The sequence below is a fragment of the Brachyhypopomus gauderio genome, chromosome 14, assembly GCF_052324685.1.
Source record: "Brachyhypopomus gauderio isolate BG-103 chromosome 14, BGAUD_0.2, whole genome shotgun sequence".
NCBI lineage: Eukaryota > Metazoa > Chordata > Actinopteri > Gymnotiformes > Hypopomidae > Brachyhypopomus > Brachyhypopomus gauderio.
The window spans coordinates 23598996-23610450 of NC_135224.1; the positions used below are offsets into that span (position 1 = coordinate 23598996).

The following is an 11455-nucleotide window of genomic DNA, read 5'->3' on the forward strand; positions in this document are numbered from 1 at the left end:
ACAAGCCTACAGCGATGCAGACTGGGCGGCTGATACCAGTGATCGCCGCAGTACAACAGGATACTGTGTGAGCCTAAGTGAGAACAGCGCACTTATTTCATGGAAGACGAAGAAGCAACCTACTGTTGCACTTTCCACATGCGAAGCAGAGTATATGGCACTTGCTTCTACTGTTCAAGAGTGTCTTTACCTAGAACAATTACTGGGGAATATGGAAAGTTACAAATACACACAAACAATAATACCTGAGGACAATCAGGGGACAATGGCATATGTGCACGCTGTTAAGTGACGTAATTTCTGCTAAAAGTTTAGGATGGTTGTTGACATCCGGTAGCCATTGAAAGCGTACACTGTGCTAGCTATTCACCTCACCAGTCTTGTAACGAGCATATTTACTGTTATTTACTTGGAAGTTTCCTTCATCTCCTGTCCGTTTACGTGTCCTAAACATGACAGTTAAACAAAAAAAAATATCGTTTCAACAACGTACAGACAGCAGGTCCAACCACCATTGCTGTGTACTATTGTGCACAGCATCGACAAGGTGTAATTCCTACCTGAGCTTCCACACCTTTCCAAAGGACTCAGAACTGCAGAAACAATGGGTGGTTAAGATCAGGAGAGATCATTTTATTATCACGAGTACTTCCCGTGTGTGTTTGCGATATTTTATCGCTGCTCGAACCTCCCAATCCTACTGGACGACGACGACTGCGACCTGGAGCTTTTCCTGTGCTATTTCAATGGAATAACTATACTATTCCAACTCCACGACCTGGAGTATGGGAAAGAACAGAGCGTCCACCCAACACTGATCTAACAGAGATGCAGACTGACCATGATGATGATGACCCCTTACCGTGTCATGAACATGACTACTGCGTCAGTAATGAGCCTGCTGCTCTTGATCTCTCCCTCAATGAAAATGAAGAGCTACGCGAGGAGATACCAAGGCTCCGAAAACAAATCAAAGACTTAACTGTCAGCAGCAAGTTCTGTTTGGAGCGGTTTTCTGCCTCTGATGATGACATACGATTCTTTACCAGGTAAATAAAAAATATGGCAGGACACAGTACACGGATGGGCCTTCTCTGGTGTCTGAAATACATTGTGAATGAATTAGCCATTATATAACTTTATATATAACTTTTATATTCCACAGATTTGCAAGCCATGCCCACCTCATGGGCTTTTGGAAGCAAATAGAGCCAGCCACCCACATCATACGGGTTACAAGAGCACAGACTGTTGAGAAGACTGATCAGGTCCCTCACTCTGCCAGTGCAACGGTAAATGTTTTCGTCTTGTCCATACAAAGCATGTTATGTCATCATTTTCAAATTAATCTTTACATCAAAAGAAGTTTTGATAGTCATAATGTAATATGACAATAGGATAATGTATTTTTTCCCCACGTTCTTCAACCAATTGATGAGTTTTTTCTCTTCATGAACTACCTGTCATTGGGACTGATGCAAAAGGATTTGGCCCACAGATTTAGAATACATCGGTCAACTGTTAGTCGTATTATTAACACCTGGGCCAACTTCCTTTATACTGTATTGGGAGCTGTTTCTATTTGGTTAGATGTGGACACTGTGAAAACTCACCTCCCAGATGTGTTTCAGGACTATGCTGACACTCAAATAATTTTAGATTGCACAGAACTGAGATGTCAAACTCCAAATTCCCTTCTCCTCCAGAGTGAAGTGTTTTCCACTTATAAATCACACTGTACATTCAAAGGGTTGATTGGGATAGCCCCTCATGGCGCAGTGACCTTTGTGTCTTCTCTTTATCAAGGTGCTATCAGTGATAAAGAGATCTTAAAGCAGTCTGGCATTGTGGCCCTCCTTGACCCATCTATGGCCATCATGGTGGACAAGGGTTTCCTTGTTGAAGACTGCGTTCCATGCAAAGTCCACATACCCACGTTTCTGTCAAAGAGAGCTCAACTGTCTAGGTCAGAGATCAGAACGTCACAGTCCATTGCAAGACTGAGAGTCCATGTTGAGCGTGTGATTCGCAGAGTCAAAGAACATAAAATATTCAGCACAGTGATCCCCCTTTCAATCACAGGGAGCATAAACCAAATTTTTTACTGTTGCCTGTCTTTTGGTGAATTATCAAAATGGCCCCTTGGTAAAAGCCTGGGCAAACAATGGCTAATCTCAATCCAGAATTAGACAGATGATGTAATGTGAATGATGGTGATTTATTATTATTTTATATTTTCTCCAACCTTAAAATGATCCCTTTAAGGTCAGGGGTCGGCAAGCCGCGGCTCCAGAGCCGCATGCAGCTAAGCTTTTGAATAGAATTAATGAGTATTTAATTAACGTATATTATTTTTGAGACTTAAAAAATGTTCGGGTGGAATTTCACAAATGTCCAGTATTTAGTTTCGGTTCGCTTGAGTGACATGTCATCGTCACTGAAATAAATTTCCAATTATTTTGCTTTTGTGGCTCCGAGTCAAAAAGCTTGCCGACCCCTGCTTTAGGTCATGCTAGTCTGTAAATATTGGCTGCAATGTTAAGGTACAGTGCAATATGATAAATAGTATAAAATGCTTTCACTTTTCTATGTAAAATTGACAACACAATACAACATTATGTATTTCTTAACTTTTACTGTATTTGTAAAAATGAAATGAATACAATAGTAATACAATTGACAGAATAGTTTGAAATTGTTTTAATTGTTCATGAGTTCATTATGATTTTCTATTGCTTGGGCATAGAGAGGTATTTTGGCATGTAAGTGTTAAAGAAAAACATGTCACACCTCCTTTTCACCTCTTCTAATACACTGCTATCTCTGTAAACTCGCTGCACAAAAATATCATCATGGGCACAGATAACTAAATCACACCACTGCATACCAGTAATCAATAACTGGCCCTGGATTTGCCAATAATAACAATGGCTCTCCTTCAATCTGTGTAGGCCTTGTGCCACTTTGAGGAATTTGCAGTCTACATAGCTTTGTGCATTTGGGCACTTAATTTCAACAAGCCCAAATGATGGACGCTCAAGTGGGTCAAGTTCAAGTTTTTCAGAACTGCATAGTCCTTTAAGGCCCCCGTTTCCATTTCAAGTCCCCTCTTCATGTGTGCTGTTTGTCGTGTCCCTCGGATTATCCTTTCTGCCAGGCTTTCTGCAGAATGCAGAGATGTTCATTGTGCAGATGAGTGGAAGAGAATCTGCTTTCATTCCAGCGTAGACTGGTCCAGGATTGAGGGTGGCCCGGTGTGGGAGCTCACCGCTGTAGCCCTTGAAAAGTGTACTAAAAGAAGAGTGAATAACATTTATTTTTACACATTGTAATCTGTTCACCAGCACAACTGATTGTGAATCACATATCACATGTCATCTGAAGTACAACGAGGCTAAATTAAATTTTGAAGAGAACAGGGTCTTATCAGATGATCAAAAGCATTTATTTTTTTACCACACACTGTAATCTGCCTATTAAATTTGGTACTACATACCTAACTCCACTGGCTGTAGTAGCACCTGGTTTTGGCTTTAGGACAACCATGGCATCCACGGGTCCAGGCTTCACCCCCTATTAATTTAAAAGATGGTGGTAGTAAAGTGACTGTGATACATTAACTAACATTAAATAATGAAATAAGACAAACCATTGTTGGTGGTTTATGCCACTTCTGTTCTGTCTGTGTGCATGAAAGGACAGGAGGCACGACAGACATGCCAGATTCAGAATAATGAGCAGTCTGGAAAAGCAATGCAACCAAGTGGTTGCAGATTCCGCAACCAGCAACACAAGAGCAGTTGCTGTTAATGAGCACAACTGGCATTGAATCACGTAATGTCATCTGAAATACACAAGAGGCAAAATGTAATATCTTGAAAAGAAGACTTCAGCAATGTCAATAGGCGCAATTTCTGTCCCATCATGTTGTTAGTGGTGAATGTCACTTGTCTATTGTCTCATGTAACGTTTGTGCTGTTTTGCATCACTCTTAAAACACTTGGCTATACTGTCGTTCTATTCTACAGTGTTGTGCATGGTTCAATCTACTAGTTCACTGAGCAACTATAAACTATAAAATATATTTTAGATTTAAACTTCATTTTCACTCCAGATGAAATGCTTACACATAGGAGTGAAACAGGCCTACTTATATTTATATTATTTTGTTGTTTCCACCACCAACAACAGAACAGTGCAGGTTTTACTTCAACTGCTTCTTGAAGAGTGTTATCAGAATATGTTAATAGGTGTAAGTGTTGAAGCCATATGTTAATAAAGAAGATAAAAGATATGGAAGACAGATTGACAGATTTTAGAAAATGCAGTTTGAAGAATAGCTGAGGTGGACTATATTCTGCTTTTGAGTCATAGAGGTAGATAACAATAGCTCGAACTGTAAAATAAACTCCCATTTGTTTACTATAGGCAAAACAGACTGCTAATGATTCCCACTCAGCTACTCTGCATTTGGCTACCATTGTAAGCTTTGAAAACCAATGCCTATGGCTATCACAGCTTACGTGAAGTAAGAGCAAGGATAAAAGATTGAACTTGTGTTGAACTAACTTTTGAACTTGTTCAACAGAACTTTGAACGTGACACTGAACAGAACTCGTGTCATTTTAACCAGTCCAACTCTCAGCTGGTGTGGTGTATCTGTTTTCTTCATAGATCTGTAGCAGTGAGCCCTCACTGTTATCTCGTTAGCCTTACTTTTGCCTGATACTTCCATCAGAAATACAAACATGTTTTTAAAAGGCATTTCTAGTACTAGGACAGGTCGGTTCGTTACTAAAAACAACATCACTTCATTAGACTGCCACCTCAGGCTAGCTAGCTAACTAGCGTCAGCCACTTACCTTCAAAATTGCAGAGGTAGGATGAAACATAGAACTTGAAACCTTTTTCAAGTGTACTCTGTGGCGTTGTACTTGATGCTCTGACAATACGACGCACATCGTTGACGGTAAATTTCGGTAACTCCAACAGGCACCTTGTGAATTTCATAGACTCGGCCATAAACATCTGCACTTCCGCATACCAACCGGAAATATGGTTACATCCTTACACCAAACGACGAAGTCGCGCGTGCACTTAGTTTCAAATGACAGTAAAATTGACCAATCATATCTTCCCTCTTAGTGGGCGGGCTTAACTGTATGATAATTTCCGCCCGCTGTGGCGACGCTAGCTGACGTGCGCGTTGTTTACAAAGAGGATCACGGAGCTGTGGACCATATTGTTGGAACCTTATTTTGCTTAAAAAGTTATCTAGTACAGATATTATTGTTTATTGCGTTTTTAAAGCTGTACTTTCGTCTCAGTTTTTTTTTTTTATTGCAGTTAATTAGGAAAGGGGGGCCCACTTTTAATGGTCACGGTTCGCTACCGATATATATACGGTCTCTGGTATGAACCCTTTGGGTACAAGCCAGGCTGCATCAGGTTATTGTAGCAGCCTGGCTGATTTGGTGTTTTGGTTAAAAAAAATAGGAAATTGTGATATGACGTGCTACTCAACTTTGGAATGTTTGGATTAGAATGTTTGGTTGGGAAGGTGGAATGTTTGGATTTCAATTTCGATGCTGAAAAGCTGAGAAGTAGTCGCATGACATTTTGCTGTGATTTACAATACTTACAAACATTACAAATCTTACAAATAATATCTAATTTACAATCGCAGATCTTTCTATTTGTTGTATATCTTTCTATCTTTCTATTCTTTCTAATTTTTTATCTTGAGAATGAGTTTTTTCCACAGGAGAACCGACCAGCCAAGGCCTGGACAGGAACAGAAGAACTTCATAGACACACCAGGTTTTACCACTCATGGTGAGAAAAATACATTTTCATATACTATACATAATTTTATACTTCTATGTAAGACAGTATATTTAGTTCTTATGAGTATGGATTTCCATAGGCTTATTCATAATAATTAAAAATTAAATATACACATTTATGTAGTAGGTTTCTAAGGTTCAGAAAAATAACATGTATATTTATTCTACTGTCAACTGTCAAGATCTTTATTTTACATTTACACATGGTACAGGATAATATAATTAATAGACCATGGGTTATTTCTTTGATTTCTTTGACCATGGAAAAAGCAAATAAAAATAAACATTTTTAAAAAGAAACAGATTTCTAACATGACATCACAAATTCTTAAGCATTCTAATGACATCACATGGCACCATAGCCCTTCTTATAATCACTTGTTCATTGGGAAACACTTACAAGGTTTTTGAGCCTCACTGGGAGGCGTGCTGGGTTTCACTTTACCTGCTGTGGGATTTTCAGGTGTGCCCTACAACCCCCAAGCGACAGTGATCCACACGGATCCCTGTGGACCAGCACCCTTCCCTCACAGAAGGACGGCGGGACCCTCAGATGTCGGCCATGTTAACACCCCTGTAGAAGGACCACTCCACACTGGTACTGTGTAACACTGAAGATTACATGCGTATTCAACAAACCAAATGTAACCATGCATGATGAAGTAGAAAAAAACATTTATTACATTTGTTTGTAAGGACTGGCAGAGGTGCAGAACCATCAGCTTTCTGCACATGACCTGACCAGTAAAACATCAGTTTTATCAGAAAATATGACATGACATATTCAACATTGTAATGAATTCAAATGGCACTGTAGCCCTTCTTATAGACCTGATGATCTTAACAGTACACATTCCTCTGTGCCCTGGGTTGGTGTTTTGCATTTAGGCCCTGACATGGAGAGGCAGAGACACCTTGCTCAGCCCCATGTTCAAGGCGAGGTCCTGAAACAGATGGATCCAGTCAACCTCCAGCCTGCTGGTGGGTATTTGGGTATTTTGGTTATAACGTTGCTTTGTGTGGAATGCTACGGTTGCTGTGGACGCTATTATTGCTATGGAATTCTATTATTGGCTAGTTAGTTAGGTTAGCCTAGCGAACAGTACCACGGAGAGTTTAGAGACAATATGGCGAGGTGATCTGTCTACTGCACTGTTATTCATAATCTTTTTCTTAATGTTCAATCAACATGACAGCAGATGCCCTTCAGAGACCATTTGGAGACCAGTTGATCCTGGAAGAGGATTATGATGAGAATTATATCCCATCTGAACAAGGTACATTAGCTGTCGCATACTACCTGTTACAGTTTAGGACCCTGGATAAAACTTTAACAGAGCCGGAGTGGCTAATCGGGAGATTCGGGAGGATTCTCGATGGGCCGGCTCATGTCAATCTCTAGTTTGGGCCGATTGGGATGGAAAAATAATTTTGGGCCGGATTTGGGCATGAAACTCCCGGGCTGAAAAAGTGGCCCTGAACTCCGGCCCTGAACTTTAATATATGTTACTGAAATGGTATTTAATATCCACCATTGATAAAGTCTACAAGCTACAACAGTTCCACCATTTAAAAACTAAATTATAACATTGACATAATAACTTAATAATATATAATAATATTATAATAATAATATTAACAACACAGTTCCAGTTGGGACTCGTGTATGTTCGTCCAAGCTATAGCTACACTTTATAACATAGAATCAATCTCCATGCATTATGGACTTAAATATTTGAATTTGTGGGATTTTGTCTTGATTTGAAAATATCATACTTATTGTGGGTATATTCTTCTTATCTGTATTGCTCCTCAGAGGTCCATGATTTTGCCAGACAAATTGGCATTGACCCTGAGAGGGAGCCAGAGCTCCTATGGCTGGCCAGAGAGGTGGCTGTAGCCCCACTACCTCCTGAATGGAAACCCTGGTAGGACAAGCTCATTCTCATACAGTCACCCATAATGAAACAGTTTTCTTATCCTTACACACAGAGCCGTGAGCGTTGGTGTGAGCGTTGGTGTGAGCGTTGGTTCCTTTTAGAAAAATCCAAGCATACTCTAATGTGCCCTTAATTGAGGAATGGCTTCCATTCCAAGAACTCTACGTCTCATTCATGCTGGCTCGTTCATTCAGGTTCTCGATTACCTGACGTACCAAGGCCCTTTGTCCCCTATAACTCAGTTATAATTTTAAATACCATTTATATAAGTAGGATGCATCAGGACTTTATTGTGAGTGTCATAATGTCACACGAACTCTCTGGAAGCTTGCAAGAAGTGGGCATTAAATCACTTATGACCTAGGTGATTAGATGAGCAAATTAGACAGCCCAACTTTTTTTAAAGACCATGGAACTGCAAGTCTGGAGAAGACTGAATAATTTGACTGGGAAATAAGATTGGGCAAGAGAAAATATAACAGGCAGAAGATGATTTTTGGATTCTGTATTCAAATGGTTTGCATCCAGGAGATATTTAATGTTAGTTGTCCCCGAAACTAACAATTGCAAAGTATAAAATTAATATTTCATCACTCTGTGCAGCAGATTTGCTTGTAGACTTGGCCTTCTGGCACTATTAATCTGAGCAATGAGACCCAGAGCACCACTCAGTGTTTCAGATGTTGTCCTGTTGACACCTTTGTGGACAGTCCTGTGCTGGAGAACCTAGGCTTGTCTACATGTCATGTGTTTTTATGTGTGTGTTTATCTATGTGATGAGCTTGTCTCCCTTTCCTACTCTCCAGTCAGGATGTGACTGGAGAAGTTTATTACTTCAACTTCTCCACGGGCCAGTCCACCTGGGACCACCCCTGTGATGAGCACTACCGCCAACTAGTGGCCCAGGAGCGGGAGCGTGCTCACCACGGCCGGACTGCCTCTGCCATCTCAGGCTCCGCCTCCACAGGAACCACAAAGAACAAGGAGAAGAAGAAGAAGAAGAAGAAGAAGGAGAAAAAAAAGAAGGAACCAGAGGGACTGAAGGCCCCAAGAGTGAGTTTGGATCTGTGTACCCTAAAATGTATTTTGTTACACAGCAGTTATATTTGTCACACTTTCTCTTCCATTCTACACATTCTTGACTGCTGTGTTTCTAAGAACACTGAAATGAATTGAACAATTATTTGCTCATCGAAGTATATCAAAAGATTTAGGATAGCAGTCGCCTAAAGTTGAGCAGAAAGGAGAAAGAAAGCTAAATAGTGTGTGCCATTCTGCTAAAGCTCTCTCTCTCTCTCTCTCTTTCTCTCTCTCTCTCTCTCTCTCTCTCTCTCTCTCTCTCTCACACACACACACACACACACTCACACACTCACTCACTCTATCACTGTCTCTCAGCTGCTGGCTCCTCTGGCTCCACTGAGAGGGATGTGTGACCTTTCAGTTCCAGGACTGCGAGGTTCCCTGGGCAACTCCACAGACCTTCATCCTTTAAAGTCCTCACTAGGGGTAAATGTACGGTCTATATCCTCTAGTAGGGGTGAACATGTACAGTCTATATCCTCTAGTAGGGGTGAACATGTACGGTCTATATCCTCTAGTAGGGGTGAACATGTACAGTCTATATCCTCTAGTAGGGGTGAACATGTACTGTCTATATCCTCTAGTAGGGGTGAACATGTACAGTCTATATCCTCTAGTAGGGGAATGAAACCTCATTGTATACTTTTATAAGGTGGTGTAAGAACAAACCCTACATACGTCACTGGAGGTAAAAGAACACGTCACTCCTCTGCAAAGTTTAGCTTTTACCAAATTGACTTTGAAGTGATGGAGGTCTGAGTTCATGGCAGAGGTGCAGAGCGTATGATGGTGTGTATCTTAGGATGTATCCGGAGCAAATTTGCATTCGCTAAGAGGACGACAGCTGGAGAGTCTGGCTCCGCCCATATTTAATTCAGATCTGGAGGTGGATGAAGAGGAGGATGAAGAGCAGAAGGCGGCGTCTGTCCATGAGGTGAAAACACCTGCTAGAATATAATGCTCTGATTTTTAGCTCACTGTCACCTTTGTAGTCTTTACAGTGCAGTAAAGTATGAGGAATGATTTTCTGTATCCGTGTTGCGGTGTGTGTTTGTGTGTACGTAGAGTCTGCTAGGGTCATCAGACCTGTTGCAGAACATACACTTGGACCTGGACATCCTGAAAGGGGGACTGCAGTATGAGGTGGCCACGATGTTCTTCACTCTCCCTCACACACACATTATGTTCCCAGCTTTTCACACACATTTATACAGCGCCACTAACATCACTGTGTGTGCTCACGTGATCTTGGTGTTACTGTAGCACCTTGCTCTACCTTTCGCAAACACACACACACACACAATGATCTTGTGAATGTCTGTACATGCATGTTCATGCATATGTGTTTGCATGTGTTGGTGTGTTTGTCTGTGTATGAGCAGGACAGTGAAGTCAGTGGCAGTGCTCCTGTGGAGGAGAGATCCGAACCAGAACGCCAAGATCTCGCTCCGTTAAGAGACCACAGCCCTGACCCACCCTTGCAGGTACTCATTAACACTCACACTGCCTCTCTTCCTATATGTCTCTCCCTCCCTCCCTCCCTCTCTCTGTCTGTCTGTCTGTCTGTCTTTCTCTACAAACACTATAGCAGTGGTATAAGTGAGGGGACCTCAAAGTTTATTTGAGGTTAGGGTTTTATTTGAGGTCATGCGCCAGAGTTTTTCTTTCTTTCAGTGTTTCTTTTTGTCTTCTTCCTTTCCGTCCATCCATCCATCCATTTATCCATTCGTCTGTTAGTCTCAGGATGAGAAAGATGGAGAGAGAGAGGAAGATGAGAAGATGAGACCACAAGTGGCAGAGAGGTTGGTCTCACTAATGCTGTTGATACCAGAATGTGGTCAACACACGCACACACATGCATAGACACACACAGCTTTTGATAATTCAACTTTAATTCAGTTCAAAATTTGGACATCGTCCATGAACATTTTCATATTTAATCTTAAATCTACTTCTGTTGTGCAGTCAGATTGTGTGACTTCCAAGTCAGAATGCACAAATGCTCACAAGTTCAGCAAATTGACTCGGAGAATTTGACTTTGTTTCGATAAATTGTTTTAAGTGAGGAAATCACAATTGCATGTTTCTACTTTCAAGATACTGTATAATATCACTGAGGTGTGAACGTTTTCCATAAATTTCACCTGAAAGCCAAACATGTCTATAACTTTGTGAGTAGTGTGTGTGTCATGATTGGTAACATTACACTGTTGGGTGTTACAGGATGATGTTGGAGCCTTCCTCGCCTCCATCCTCTTCCTCACTCTCCAAACCCTCTGGTGGACTGCAAGAGCCACTGAAGAACAGTAGCGCCCTCTGCTGGCTGAGGCCGGAGACGGTTCGCGGGACAGCGAGCAGGAGCAGCGTGGCAGAGGAGACTGAGCTGGACGTGGAGGAAGAAAAGACAAAGAGAGAGGAGGAGTGTGTGTGTGTGTGTGAGTGTGGTCAGCTGTCTGGTCTGTTGCAGGAGGTGAGGGAGGAGGTGCAGAGGGAGCACAGCAGGAAGCTGGAGCAGCTGTCGCAGGAGCACCAGGAGCAGCTCCTCACCCTCAGACACGAGCACCTGGAGGAGGTGCAGTAGGGAGA

General features: G+C 41.6%; 1 protein-coding gene across 3 annotated transcripts in view; it reads left to right on the forward strand.

The window, feature by feature from the left end:
* Positions 1 to 5146: 5146 nt before the first annotated feature.
* LOC143475070 (uncharacterized) overlaps positions 5147 to 11455 on the forward strand; it is a 13644-nt gene continuing 7335 nt past the window's right edge. For 2 of the 3 annotated variants that reach the window (XR_013120918.1, XM_076972799.1), the window contains exons 1-13: positions 5147 to 5412; positions 5765 to 5835; positions 6310 to 6444; positions 6735 to 6827; positions 7043 to 7123; positions 7663 to 7774; positions 8593 to 8839; positions 9185 to 9295; positions 9672 to 9803; positions 9935 to 10012; positions 10252 to 10353; positions 10607 to 10671; positions 11093 to 11441. Coding sequence is in view for 1 of the 3 variants with exons in the window: in XM_076972799.1 (XP_076828914.1) it covers positions 5375 to 5412; positions 5765 to 5835; positions 6310 to 6444; positions 6735 to 6827; positions 7043 to 7123; positions 7663 to 7774; positions 8593 to 8839; positions 9185 to 9295; positions 9672 to 9803; positions 9935 to 10012; positions 10252 to 10353; positions 10607 to 10671; positions 11093 to 11441 (1614 nt within the window). In the remaining 2 variants the exon portion in view is untranslated. The remainder of the gene's footprint in view (positions 5413 to 5764; positions 5836 to 6309; positions 6445 to 6734; positions 6828 to 7042; positions 7124 to 7662; positions 7775 to 8592; positions 8840 to 9184; positions 9296 to 9671; positions 9804 to 9934; positions 10013 to 10251; positions 10354 to 10606; positions 10672 to 11092; positions 11442 to 11455) is intronic. The other variant, XR_013120919.1, reaches the window with a different exon arrangement.